The 12136-nt window shown below is 37.3% G+C and overlaps 1 protein-coding gene across 8 annotated transcripts in view; it reads right to left on the bottom strand.

Moving 5' to 3' along the window:
* The window catches only part of MYNN (myoneurin), a 36339-nt gene that overhangs the window by 13209 nt on the left and 10994 nt on the right, over nucleotides 1-12136 (bottom strand). For 4 of the 8 annotated variants that reach the window (XM_036444863.2, XM_036444860.2, XM_036444861.2 and 1 more), the window contains 2 exons: nucleotides 11820-11906; nucleotides 7923-9503 (listed from right to left, as the gene is read on the bottom strand). In XM_036444863.2, coding sequence (XP_036300756.1) covers nucleotides 9241-9503; nucleotides 11820-11906 — 350 coding nt within the window. In that variant the 3' untranslated portion in view covers nucleotides 7923-9240. Of the gene's footprint in view, nucleotides 1-7214; nucleotides 7598-7922; nucleotides 9504-11819; nucleotides 11907-12136 lie in introns of those variants that run through there. The other 4 variants (XM_045583661.1, XM_036444862.2, XR_004989142.2 and 1 more) reach the window with 3 other exon arrangements.

Here is a 12136-nt window from a genome sequence, read left to right as displayed (position 1 = left end):
GAGCTTTTTAAGAGTTCTCTCTTTTGGAGTTCTATCTTTCTCACTTTATATTTTCAATATAATGTTATAGTCATTGAGCAGAAAACACCTAAATGCCTTAAGAAATTCATTATCATGCTTTATCCAGGACAGATGTGATTGCTATTGAGTTGCTGAGAAACAAGATCTTAAAACATCTGGAACTGTTTGATAAATATACACTCAATAGTTTTTGTTAGTAACAAAATGTATGAAATTGATTTCTAGGTTTTTATTTTAATTTTTGGTCAATCCTCACCTGAGGATATTTTTTCCACTGATTTTTTTTTTTTTTTTTAAGTGACTGGAAAAGAGGGGAGAGGGAGAGAGAGAAACATCGATGTAAGAGACACATTGATTTGTTGCTTCCTGCACTTGCCCCAACCAGGGCCAGAGATCAAACCTGCAACTTAGGTATGTGCATTTGACTGGGAATCTAATCTACAACCACTGAGCCACGCCTGCCAGGGCAAGGTGGGCTTTTTGTTTTTAAAGGTAAAGATTGTTTATAGGTTATATTTAAGAAAACGACCACGTCTGGTAATGGAATTTTAGATATGACCTTCCATTGGTGCAGAAACATTTATTGAACATTTGCTGTCAACAAATGTTTAAAATGGAATAAGTAAAACTGTATAGACCACAGACTATATCTGGACACTTATACTTAATGATTTTACTAGTTACTGATTTTACTTTGTAGATAAATTTTATCAAATTTTGTGTGGCCAAGTTCTTCTCCACGTTTCAAAACTTTTCTTTCTGTTTTAATATCTCTCTTCTGCAGATATAAAAACTAATGGTTTTACAAAGTTCTTTATTACATGCTGAATAGATCCAGAATTAAATACGTATGTCTAAAAAGCTGTATGCCACAGAAAAGCCAAAGTGGTTCTATGATTTAAAAATGCAATAGAAAGTTGAATAAAATTTGTTTTTTAATCATATTTGAAAAACTACAGAATTCAGTAAGTGCAATAAAATCATGCTATAGGGAAAAAATACAAACATTTTAAACTGTTATTACATTTGGAAAACATTAAGTTCATGAGGAAATACTATAAAGATCCAATAAACTCAAGCTTGAATGACAATATGACAAACTTCTGCCCTGTTTGGCTCAGTGGATAGTGTTGGCCTGCAGAAATAAAGGTCCTGAGTTGTGGGTTCGATCCCCAGCAGGGGGCCTGCAGGAGGCAGCCAATCAATGATTCTCTCTCACATTGATGCTTCTATCTCTCCCTCTCCCTTCCTCTCTGGAAATCAATAAAAATATATTAAAAAATTTCTTACACTTGAACATCTCTCCAGAGAGTGATCACAGTTTGTCAAACTACAGATACTAAATAGCATTTTTAAAGAAGTGTGGAACATCAGTCACCCGGACAAATGTTTAAAATACATATTCTCAGAGTCAGACCTACTGAATCAAAATTTCTAGGCAGCCTGTAGAATCTGCATTTTACAATCCAGGTCACCTTCCACCTCTTTACAGTTTAAAAACTAATGTTCTGGTTTTCTCATTCTTCAAATTAAAAGAAAAAATATATATATACATATCTTTTAAATGGACATATAGCAATCATACAAAAATCTTAACTGAACAGCTAGATGATCACAAAATTACCCACCTATGTTAACTATGACACAGATAAAGAGTAAATCACAAGCTTCCCTCAACTGCCTCCAAACCTCTTCCAATAGACCTCTATCCTGACTTCTAACACCAGATAATGTGTCTGTTTAATCATTTTAAATAAATGGCATCAAACAGTATATACATTTTGTATCTGACTTCTTTTGCTCAACATTACTGTGATTCATTTATGTTGTTTAATGTAGCAGTAGCCCATCTTTTATTGCGTTGAAATATTCTAGAATATGCTGAGCAGTAGACGAGTCTACAGCATTCTGGAAGACAGCCTCCTAAGGCTAGGACAGTCAAGTAAACCTTGGCACTAAATGCTTTTCCAGGCCTCTTCCAGTTCTTGTGTACTATGGCGATGTCTCACTAAGTTCCCACATTCTCCCAAGAGGAGACTCAGAAGGCAGCTGACTGGGAAGCAAGTAGGTTTACCTGGAGCCCACAGGGAGGTAAACCTGCAACCAGGCTGCTTGACAACTGCAGAAGCCTCAGAGTTCTCCATACCTAAGAAAACCTAGGTGAGGTCGGTGCAGCCAAGAACTTCCGAGGCTCTGACCAGGCTCAGGAAAACCTGATCACACAATTTACAAGCTGTTGCTCAGGGCACCAGAGGCCAGCAAGACGCCCAGAGAATGGAAGAGCTGAAGACACTGACTTCCTTGGTGTTCATATAACGCTCCCTCCTCCATATATCAGGATCCCATTTAAGAGAGAGAAAGAGCAGAAATAAGACTGCAATATTCCATGAGTTTAAGCATTACTTTATACTTTAGGTATTTGATAAAATAATGATACTGTTTGTGCCACACACTCTGCTTTTCAAACTAAATAGTATTCATTATGTCCTATCTACTACTCAAACTACATCCACCTGGCTTTTACTCCCAATTACCCTACCCAATGTTGTTTTTGACTGACATCCTATTTAATTTTTCTTTACATGTGACCAGCTTGAACCGCCATTTTTTTTTCTTGTTAGTACTTTCCATCTCCTTTTATACTTGACTCATTCTTTAAATGCATTTTCCCAATATTTTGTCCTCATCTTTTGTTCTTCTGTACCATCTCCCAGAGCTGCCTTAATCACTTCTATCACAATAATTATTAGTTGTATGCTGCAAGGTCTTACCTCTCCAGTTTTACCTCTCCTGGGTTTCAGGCCCCATTTCCAACTACTGCTTCATGTGAATATCTCATCTCCAGTCAAACTCAGTATATCCTCAATAACAGTTTTCTCTTTCATATACGTTCTTGGCATCACCACCCCAGTCACTAAGGATCAAAAACGTAGCTGTCAGCCAAAACCAGTTTGGCTCAGTGGATAGAGCGTCGGTCTGCGGACTAAAAAGGTCCCAGGTTCGATTCCAGTCAAGGGCATGTACATTGGCTGTGGGCACATTCCCGGTGGGGGGTGTGCAGGAGGCAGCTGGTCGACGTTTCTCTCTCATCGACGTTTCTAGCTCTCTATCCCTCTCCCTTCCTCTCTGTGGAAAAATCAATAAAATATATTTAAAACAAACAAGCAAAGTAGCTGTCTTAAGCTGTCTAACTGCAAGAACTCGAACTGATTCAAGCCTGTTTAAGAAAAAGGAGAATTATGCCCGGCTGATGCTGCTCACTGGTTCCCCATCAACCTCTGAACCATGAGGTCACATGATTCTATTCCTTGTCATGGTACATGCCCAGGTTGTGGGCTCGATCCCTAGTAGGGAGCATGCAGGAGGCAGCCAATCAATGCTTCTCTCTCATCATTGATGTTTCTCTCTCCCTCTCTCTGAAATCAATAAAAATGTACTTAAAATTTTGAAAGAAAAGGGGATTTACTAAGGATGTATCAGGCAAAAGTCAGTGAAATCCAAGGATAAGAAAAAGCATAGTTGTGTCTCAGGAATGGACCTGAAAAGCTAGAAACCCAGGGCCACTCCTCTCTCACAGGGCCTCAGTTGGTTCTGCAAACCAATTTCATCCCCTTGCTTTTGCTCTACAAATCAGCTTTCTCTGCTTATTCCGTTTCTTTTGGCTTGCTTCATTGACCATGGGCCAGTTATAAATGACCTTTTTATTTACATGAGTACGTAATGGTCTCAGAATTTCATAGACCAAATTTATGAGAAAGAATCTAGCCTGCCCAGCCAATGGTTGAGCACCGGCCTCTGAATCCTAGTCAGCACATATGCCTGGGTTTAGGGCTCGATCCCCAGTAGAGGGCGTGCAGGAGGCAGCCAATCAATGATTCTTTGACATTTCTACCTCTCTGTCCCTTATCCTTCCTCTCCGAAATAAAAATAAAACGAACCTAAGTAAACCAGCTGGTGTGACTCTGGTTAAGCACCAACCCATGAACCAACAGGTCCTCCAATTTGATTCCCAGCCAGGGAACATGCCTGGGTTGTGGGCTTGATACTGTGTGTGCAGAGGGGGCGGAAGAACACGTAGGAGACAATGTGCCTTTCTCATCAATATTTCTGTCTAGCCCTCTCCCTTTCTCTCCCTCTAAAATCAATAAAAACATGTATTTTAAAAAGAACCTACCTAGCTCAGTCTGGCCTAAGAATTATTTCTCGCTGGTAGTTTTCAATTAGCTGTGGTCATGGTATGGAATCACGTGTTACAAATGTGGCTGTCTAACCCCTGCCCTTCAGCAGTCAACTGTGGTTTTCATGTGTTAAGAACATGGATTATAAACCAGGCTACCCAGTCCCATTCCTTCTGCATAGGCTAAGGGTAGAGGACTACTGCAAGTAAGATGGTATAGGTACATATAGGTACAGCTAAGCCTAGCCAGTTTCGCTCAGTGGTTAGAGGACTGGGCCGCAGACTGAAGGGTCTTGGGTTTGATTCCAGTTAAGAGTGAGCACTTTGGTTGCAGGCTGCATCCCCAGCCTCGGTTGGGGTGTGTGCAGGAGGCAACCAATCAACATTCCTCTCTCTGACTCTCCCCCTCCCTTCCAATGACTCTAAATTTCAATGGAAAAAAATATCCTAGCATGAGAATTAACAACAAAAAAGATGGTATAACAAGAAAAAGATGTTATAGGCATAGAGCTGGACATGTTGGACTTCTATCTCATTCCCATTTCATACTTTCTCTCAATTCTGCCTATTTCAGTCAGCGCGTGCAAAGGGCTCCCCATCAGCCATCTCTTCTTGTTTTCAGAACTAGGGGAGCAATAGCCCTTTCTTTGTCCATTCAACTCCCTCTGACTGCTCAACATTTCCTTTCTTGCTTTCCTCCCCTGCAGTACTCGACATTCTGACTTATTTTATTGCCAGTTATATTCAGGCTTTTCTTTCCCATTTGACTGTAAACTTAAGGGTGGAATGTACCTTATTTATCTTTGTAGCTTTATATATTCTGATTTGGATACACTGTCATTAGCTAGTTATTAATAGAAAAAGAACAACAGAGAGGCCAGACATTATAGGCATGTCACCTGGGTAGCGTCACCAGGAAGCTAATTTCACACTCCCCAGGGGTCCATCTCCTGCAGGTTACTGGGGGAAGGGAATAGACAATGGGAGGATGGACACATGCAGTGAAGTTGGGGTGACCAAGGGAAGACACTTGTCCATCAAATCTGGGATCAGAAATCAGTGGCTATAAGAGGTGGAGACAATTGCACCCATGAAAATTTAGGGAATATATAAACCCCAAAAGGAGTTCACTCATTTGACACTCTCGACTCTCTGGTTCCTTTGATTTTGCACCTGCCTGTATTCCATCCATAGAAACATGGCCCATGGCCATGCTGACCCCACATAAAATAGACTGATGGACTGCAGCTGGGAATACGAACTAAACTAGCCTGATGCAAGCCTGGACTATGACCTAATATGGAATGCAGACTGGATACTGGCTTTTATGCTAGCCCTACTGAAGCCACAGCTACACTTCTTCCTTCAAGGGACAAAGGGGAATGGGACCTTGGAAACTCAGGGGCAATTCCACAGAAATAGAGCTTTCTATAATATTTCATCCTCCCATGTGAGTCTCAGAAAATTATTTTTCTTGGAATATATCGCAAGAATTCCATTCCCATATGCAACAGGTGGGGTTGGGGAACTCTCCCTCTCCCCTGTAATAATTTCATTAATTTCCCAGCATTTGAAATACTAGCCAAATATTTTAATCCAAATATCTGTTCACAACCAGGGTGTTTTAGCCCATTCTTCTTGAAAATGAATACCCTATTTCTATATGATAGTTTATATGATAAGTATTGAATTCTTTCAACACACCAAATCTCTCTTGAATGAAAAAAGGCAGGGACTACAGAAGACAGAAGAGTAAACCATATTATTGTCTCAAGAAATTAATGCTACACCCGGCCAGTGTGGTTCAGTGGTTGAGCATCAATCTATGAACCAGGTCATAGTTTGATTCCCAGTCGAGGCACATGCCCAAGTTTTGGGCTCAATCCCAGATGGGTGTGTGTGTGTGTGTGTGTGTGTGTGTGTGTGCGCGCGCACGCGCGCGCGCGCATGCGCGAGCTTGCGGACAGTGGATTGAAGATTTTCAACATTGATGTTTCTCTCTCTCTCTCTCTCTCTCTCTCTCTCTCTGCCCCTCCTTCCTCTCTGAAATAAAAATACTTTTAAAAAAGAAATTAATGCTCATATATAAAGAGTAAAAACGTAGAATTTACAGGTATTGCATTAAAATATAATTTCTTTTTACTTGGTGGTAAGTTTGAGACTCAAAATCTCTAAGTAAAAGATGAAAAGTTATATCAAGAGCTTCAATTATAAATGCTTCCCAAAGGAAAGATTAAAAATATTTAGGATAATAGTTCTCAATGTGTAGTATACATTAAGATAAACTGTGAGGCTTTGCAAGCACAGATATGTTCCAAAGATTGGTTGATTCAGTAGGCAAAAGGTGAGGTGGGGCTTGGGTATCATTATTCTATAAATGTTTCTGATATGCATCAATGTTAGAACTATTTTGGATATTTAAAGACATGAATATATGTATATTGTTTTTATATGAGCACATTTCAACTACTCATTTGCACAATTTCTGTAGAATTAAAACATATAGAAAAGTGGTAAACTATTATTGCATTAGAACTAATAGAACCCTTTTTGGAGAAAAAATAAAACAATTTTCTATAATTTGTCTATCAAAATCCTATGAAATGAAACATAAAACAAGTATTTAAAAACAGCAATAAGTTCTATATATGTATGTGTGTGTGTATATATATATATATATATATATATATGTATATAAAATCTATTATTTCTTTTTAAAAAGTCTAACCTCTAACAATACAGTAGGAAAAGTCTCATACAAACGTAAAACGAAACTTAAAAAATAATTTGTTTCCCAGTAAGATCTTCAGCATCCTAAACACTTTTTAAAAAACTTGGTAATACTTAAATAATCAAGAACAACTTTCTCAAAACACTGCATTATGATAGACATATTTAAAGATGAACTTAACTAAAATGACACATTTGATTATCAGAATGATAGCAAATACAACTAAAATGTATGTATATTTTGATAAAGAATAGGATGGCAATAAAAAAATGACAAGACAGGAAATTCAGTTTTCAATCTTTCTTTACCTGTCAATTCTGAAGAGCATCAAGTCAATCCAATTTAAAATAAAATTATTTAAAAGCAAGATGTGATTAAAAAAAAAAGCATAGTAAATCAACTATAACCACTCCAATCCAATAATACTAAAAATAATAAATCTGAAGGCTAATTATGCAAAGTGCTAATGATCATATTAGAGGAAGTTTGGTAACTACTGCCCTCATAGAATTATGACATCATTATAGAGCTTTTAAAAAGAAATTTTGTTCATTAGAAGCTTGAATTAATGAAGATATGAATTAAGTATAACCTCTCCATTTCAGCAGACTTCTTAAAGAGGCTGAGTCTTTTAATTTTCTTTAAAATCTTCACATTCCAATAAATTCCTATTGAATTTAAGCCAGAATAGATTAGTTGAACATTTTATAACTCTATAAATTATATTTAAGCCCAGCATATTAAATTAATACACATGCATAACTAGATTTCTTGGATAAAAAATTAAATACTATGTTTGATGGAAATATAAGGCATATTTCAAACTCAATTCAATTTAAGTCAATCCTACTGGTGGTAATTTACTGTAAAAATGCTGAGTGTGCTGTGAAATGGTGACGATTTTTACAGTTCACAAGAATGAAGTAGTTTTATTATGGACTCTAGTTGGTTCCTATGACCAAGACCCCAAAGGAAATACAATTAAAGAATCAATACCAATAGAAAACACATTAACTTTATTATAGGTGTAGTTTAAAACCAAAACAAGCCACAATTAATGTATGGCAGAAATAAAATATAATGTCACCAAGGTGTTCCATTAGCGGTATAGAAACTGACTCTGAAACTGATAATGTTCAAAGATCAGGCAGTAAAATAAACCAATATGTGGGAAAAGTAGAATGGGGAAGAGTGGTAGCATCATCAGAATAATACTGATTTTCTATGTTCACTAGGAAGAAAAAGGGCTATTATGAAGCTATAAACCACCAGCAAATGTTGTGGTTTATTATAAAATTTTAAACTCAAAACTTATAGAACACTCAAATATAAAATGTTTAATAAACTGGCTTTCTGAAAACTCAAGTGTTTACTTATAATTGAAGTTAAATTTCTTAAATCTATATAATATAGATTCAGAAACCAAGTAATTTATAGTATGCATTGTTTATATTTAGAAAATTCTTCTTAGAATTTTCTATTTTAAAAGTGCACAACAGGTATAAGAGAAACTTATTAAAAATTTTAAAAACTCCCTCATCTTCAATAATCTAGAAATCTATTAAAACATAACCTGAATCAAATTTGAAACTGTCTTGTAACAAAGTGAAAATAACAAAGAGCTATTTAAATTCATTTTGAAAATGTAATCTCAGATAACTCAAATAGAAAGTACTGACCATTGGTTTTCTCAGAATAGTGAGTTTTAAAATAAACAAGTATTTATATACAGTTTTTCCAGCTTTTAAGAGAAATACTTCTTTTTGTTTCATTAAAAAAGTTATCTCCAATGGAATATATTAATAGAGAAGTAGCGCAATTCTTATTCAGTATCTAAATTTTCTTGGACAGAAATATGAAATTTTATTTTTTCCCCTCATAGTTTATGTATTGGTCTATGGAGCTTAGTAACAGCAATACTCTTGTGCTGATACCATCATGGATTTTACTTAAATTTTGAGGGGAAGAAAAATTTTAAATCCCACAGGTAAAAAGTGAATCATATAAACTGACAGATTCCACTTCAATAAATGAAAGGTAAGTCTAAAATGCAAAATAAAAATGGAATTTAGGCAGCTCTAAAAGAAAAGGAAACTTAACCACCCAAAATAATGCTACTGACATAAAAGCCAAAACTCAAAACAAGCATTGCAGTTATGGGATACAGCATCAGGTGCCTTTACTTCAGTGAATGAATGAATAATGGCCACAACTCAAAGGAAGGGTAATTTAAGATGAATATACGCACCTTACCAGAGATGTTTATGCTTACTACCAGAGATGTTTTAGCAAATCCAAAATCCTCACAAAGTCAGTACAATTGTTGTAAAAAAATCAATTGTGGTTCTGAATACCCATTCACAGTTGACCTCAACAGGGTGTCTGATGTCAGAGACTGGTTGTCTGTGACCGGCAGAAGCATGTGGTGGTCCTCAGGCCCCAGTGGAAGGGCTAGTGGCAAAGTCATATCAGAAGGCTTCACATCCAAAGTTTCTGACAAAGGGCTTTTTTGTATGGAATCTTGTTCACTTAATGGATGATCCTCTATACTAGTATCTAGAATTTTATCTGCCCCTGAAATGGAAGGGGGGGGAAAATTATACAATCTTTAAAGACAAAACAAAACCCTTACCATTCCCAGAACTTGCATTCCAACCACCACACCTGTACTCAGGCTACTACTCTTTTGTTGAATATCCCTCGTTATCCGTACAAGTTCAACATGGGCTTCGAGACTAGGTTCAATCATCAACTTCACAATAAAAATGAACTAAATTGCCCTAGCCAGTTTGGCTTAGTGGACAGAGCATAGGCCTGTGGAGTGAAGGGTCCAGGGTTCGATTCTGGCAAGGGCACAAGCCCGGGTTGTGGGCTCAATTCCCAGTGGGGGACATGCAGGAGGCAGCTGATCAATGATTCTCTCTCATCATTGATGTTTCTATCTCTATCTCTCTTTTCCTCTCTGAAATCAATAAGGAAATGTGTATTTTTAGTTTAATAAAAATGGACTTAATTATTCTAGTCCTAGCTGAGTTGCTTCTTACCTATTTTACCACTCATTTGTCAGTGTTTCATATACTGCCTTGTGACATGCTATCCTTTATAATAAAAGGGTATTATACAAATTGACCGAACTGTGGAACAACCGGTCGCTATGACGTGCCCTGACCACCAGGGGGGCAGATACTCAATGCAGAAGCTGCCCCCTGGTGGTCAGTGCGATCCCACAGGAGCCCTGCTCAGCCACAAGCTGGGCTGAAGGCTGGTGAGCACAGCAGCGGAGCTAAGGATGTCTGACTGGCTTAGGGAGCCCACTCCTTGCATGGGACACCCCCTGAGGGCTCCCGGACTGCTAAAGGGCAGCTCACAGGCCAGGCTGAGGGCCCAGCCTCTAGTTTCTCTTATCACTATTTAACATTCAACTTAGGTATGCTTTGAATCCTCAACTAAAGTACCTAATAGAGCATTATATATAATAAATACTCTACAGTATTTATTCACTGACTTTATTAACTAGTTGTTATTATACTACATTATACTAGTCTGTAAATTCAAGTTCAGAGGTAAGGTACTTTCATATATTTTCAGAGGTAGGAAATTCTGCTCTACTCAAGTGAATAGTTATACTGACTAAAGATACAATTTGCCTTCAAATTTTCTACCAGGTTTACCATGCTCCTGACAATGCAAAGTACTGACATGATTACAATCTATTATTGTTAGACAAAACTGTGTATTTGCTTGTAGAAAAATGTAACTCGGTAACTCAGTTCTTGCAGAATACTCTTCAGTTCAATCAAGAATGTGGCTTACAATTTCCTGTCCCAGTGATTCTCTCCACAATGTTGCCTGGAATGAACGCTTCCTTTCCCATTTCCATCCTCTTAACTCTTCTCTGTCCTGCAAGTTCCCCAGGATTAGTTCTTTCCAATACCTTAGAAGTAATTTATCTTCAGCACTTGGTGTCTCTATTATAGGCTACATTTTTTTCTTGTAATCATATTGATTTAGATTCCTGGTCTCCCACACCAGACTGCAAGTTCTTTGAAGGTTGTTAGACTACGCCTTGTTCAACTTCATAGACCCTGAAGTTATGTGTACATTAGAAGTACTTAATAAATTTTTGTGTAATTAATGACCAATGCAGTCTTCAGATGTTACTAATTAAATCCTTATATTTACGTTTCCTATCAAAGACTCACTAGCATTTCTATACACTGAAGAAGCTTGGTATTTTGTTTTGTTTCTAATCAGGACAGAAGAAAATGGTAAGCACAGTGAAACTTTTTCAGGGAATTCATTTTAAGCAATACACATAAAATGTTGTACTCTGGCTCTCTTATTTTTATAAATTATTAGTATAGTAATACTAGAGGCACGGTGCACAAAATTCATGCAAGGGGGTGTGTCCCTCAGCCTAGCCTGCACCCTCTCCAATATGGGACATCCCTCTCACAATCCAGGACTGCTGGCTCCTAACTGCTCATCTGCCTACCTTCCTGATTGCCCCTAACCACTCCCCTGCCAGCCTGATTGATGCCTAACTGCTCCCCTGCCAGCCTCTTTGTCCCTAACTGCCCTCCCCTGCAGGCCTGTTCTCCCCCAACTGCTCTCCCCTGCAGTCCTGGTCTCCCCCAACTGCTCTCCCCTGCAGGCCCGATCACCCCCAACTTCCCTCCTCTGCCGGTGTGGTCACCACTAAAAAAAAAAATCAGATTTTTTAATGGAGAAAATAGTTAAATATTATTTATTAGAATATCAATATGGAAAATTCAGAGTGAAATTATATACAAATTATAAAGCTACTTTTCTCATATATATCTAGTTAAAAAATCTAAGCTGTTATAATCAATAATGAGATCACCAAAATTTTAAAACGTAAGCCTTTACCAGAATGAACTTTTGTTTTGTGCTTCTTTAAATTTTTAATATCTGTGTAAGAATTTCCACATAATTCGCAGATAAATGGTCTTTCTCCTGAAAAATAAGTTAAAAGCTTAAAACCTCAATATTTTAGAAGTCAAGCTAAGACAAGAATATCAATGCTTATGAACACAAGGCAAACATTACTACACTGTTTAAATTTATTTTCAAATTACCATTTTAATCACCTGGTTCTAATACAGTGAAATAAAAACTTCTATAAACATAGGCACTCCTTTACTTTATGTAAAACATCCCCATTTTAGGGAAAATTGAGCATTTCA

This window comes from Pipistrellus kuhlii, unplaced genomic scaffold, assembly GCF_014108245.1.
Source record: "Pipistrellus kuhlii isolate mPipKuh1 unplaced genomic scaffold, mPipKuh1.p scaffold_m20_p_2, whole genome shotgun sequence".
Taxonomy (NCBI): domain Eukaryota; kingdom Metazoa; phylum Chordata; class Mammalia; order Chiroptera; family Vespertilionidae; genus Pipistrellus; species Pipistrellus kuhlii.
Note: the sequence above shows the minus strand (reverse complement) of the source record. Positions and strands in the feature narration are given on the sequence as shown.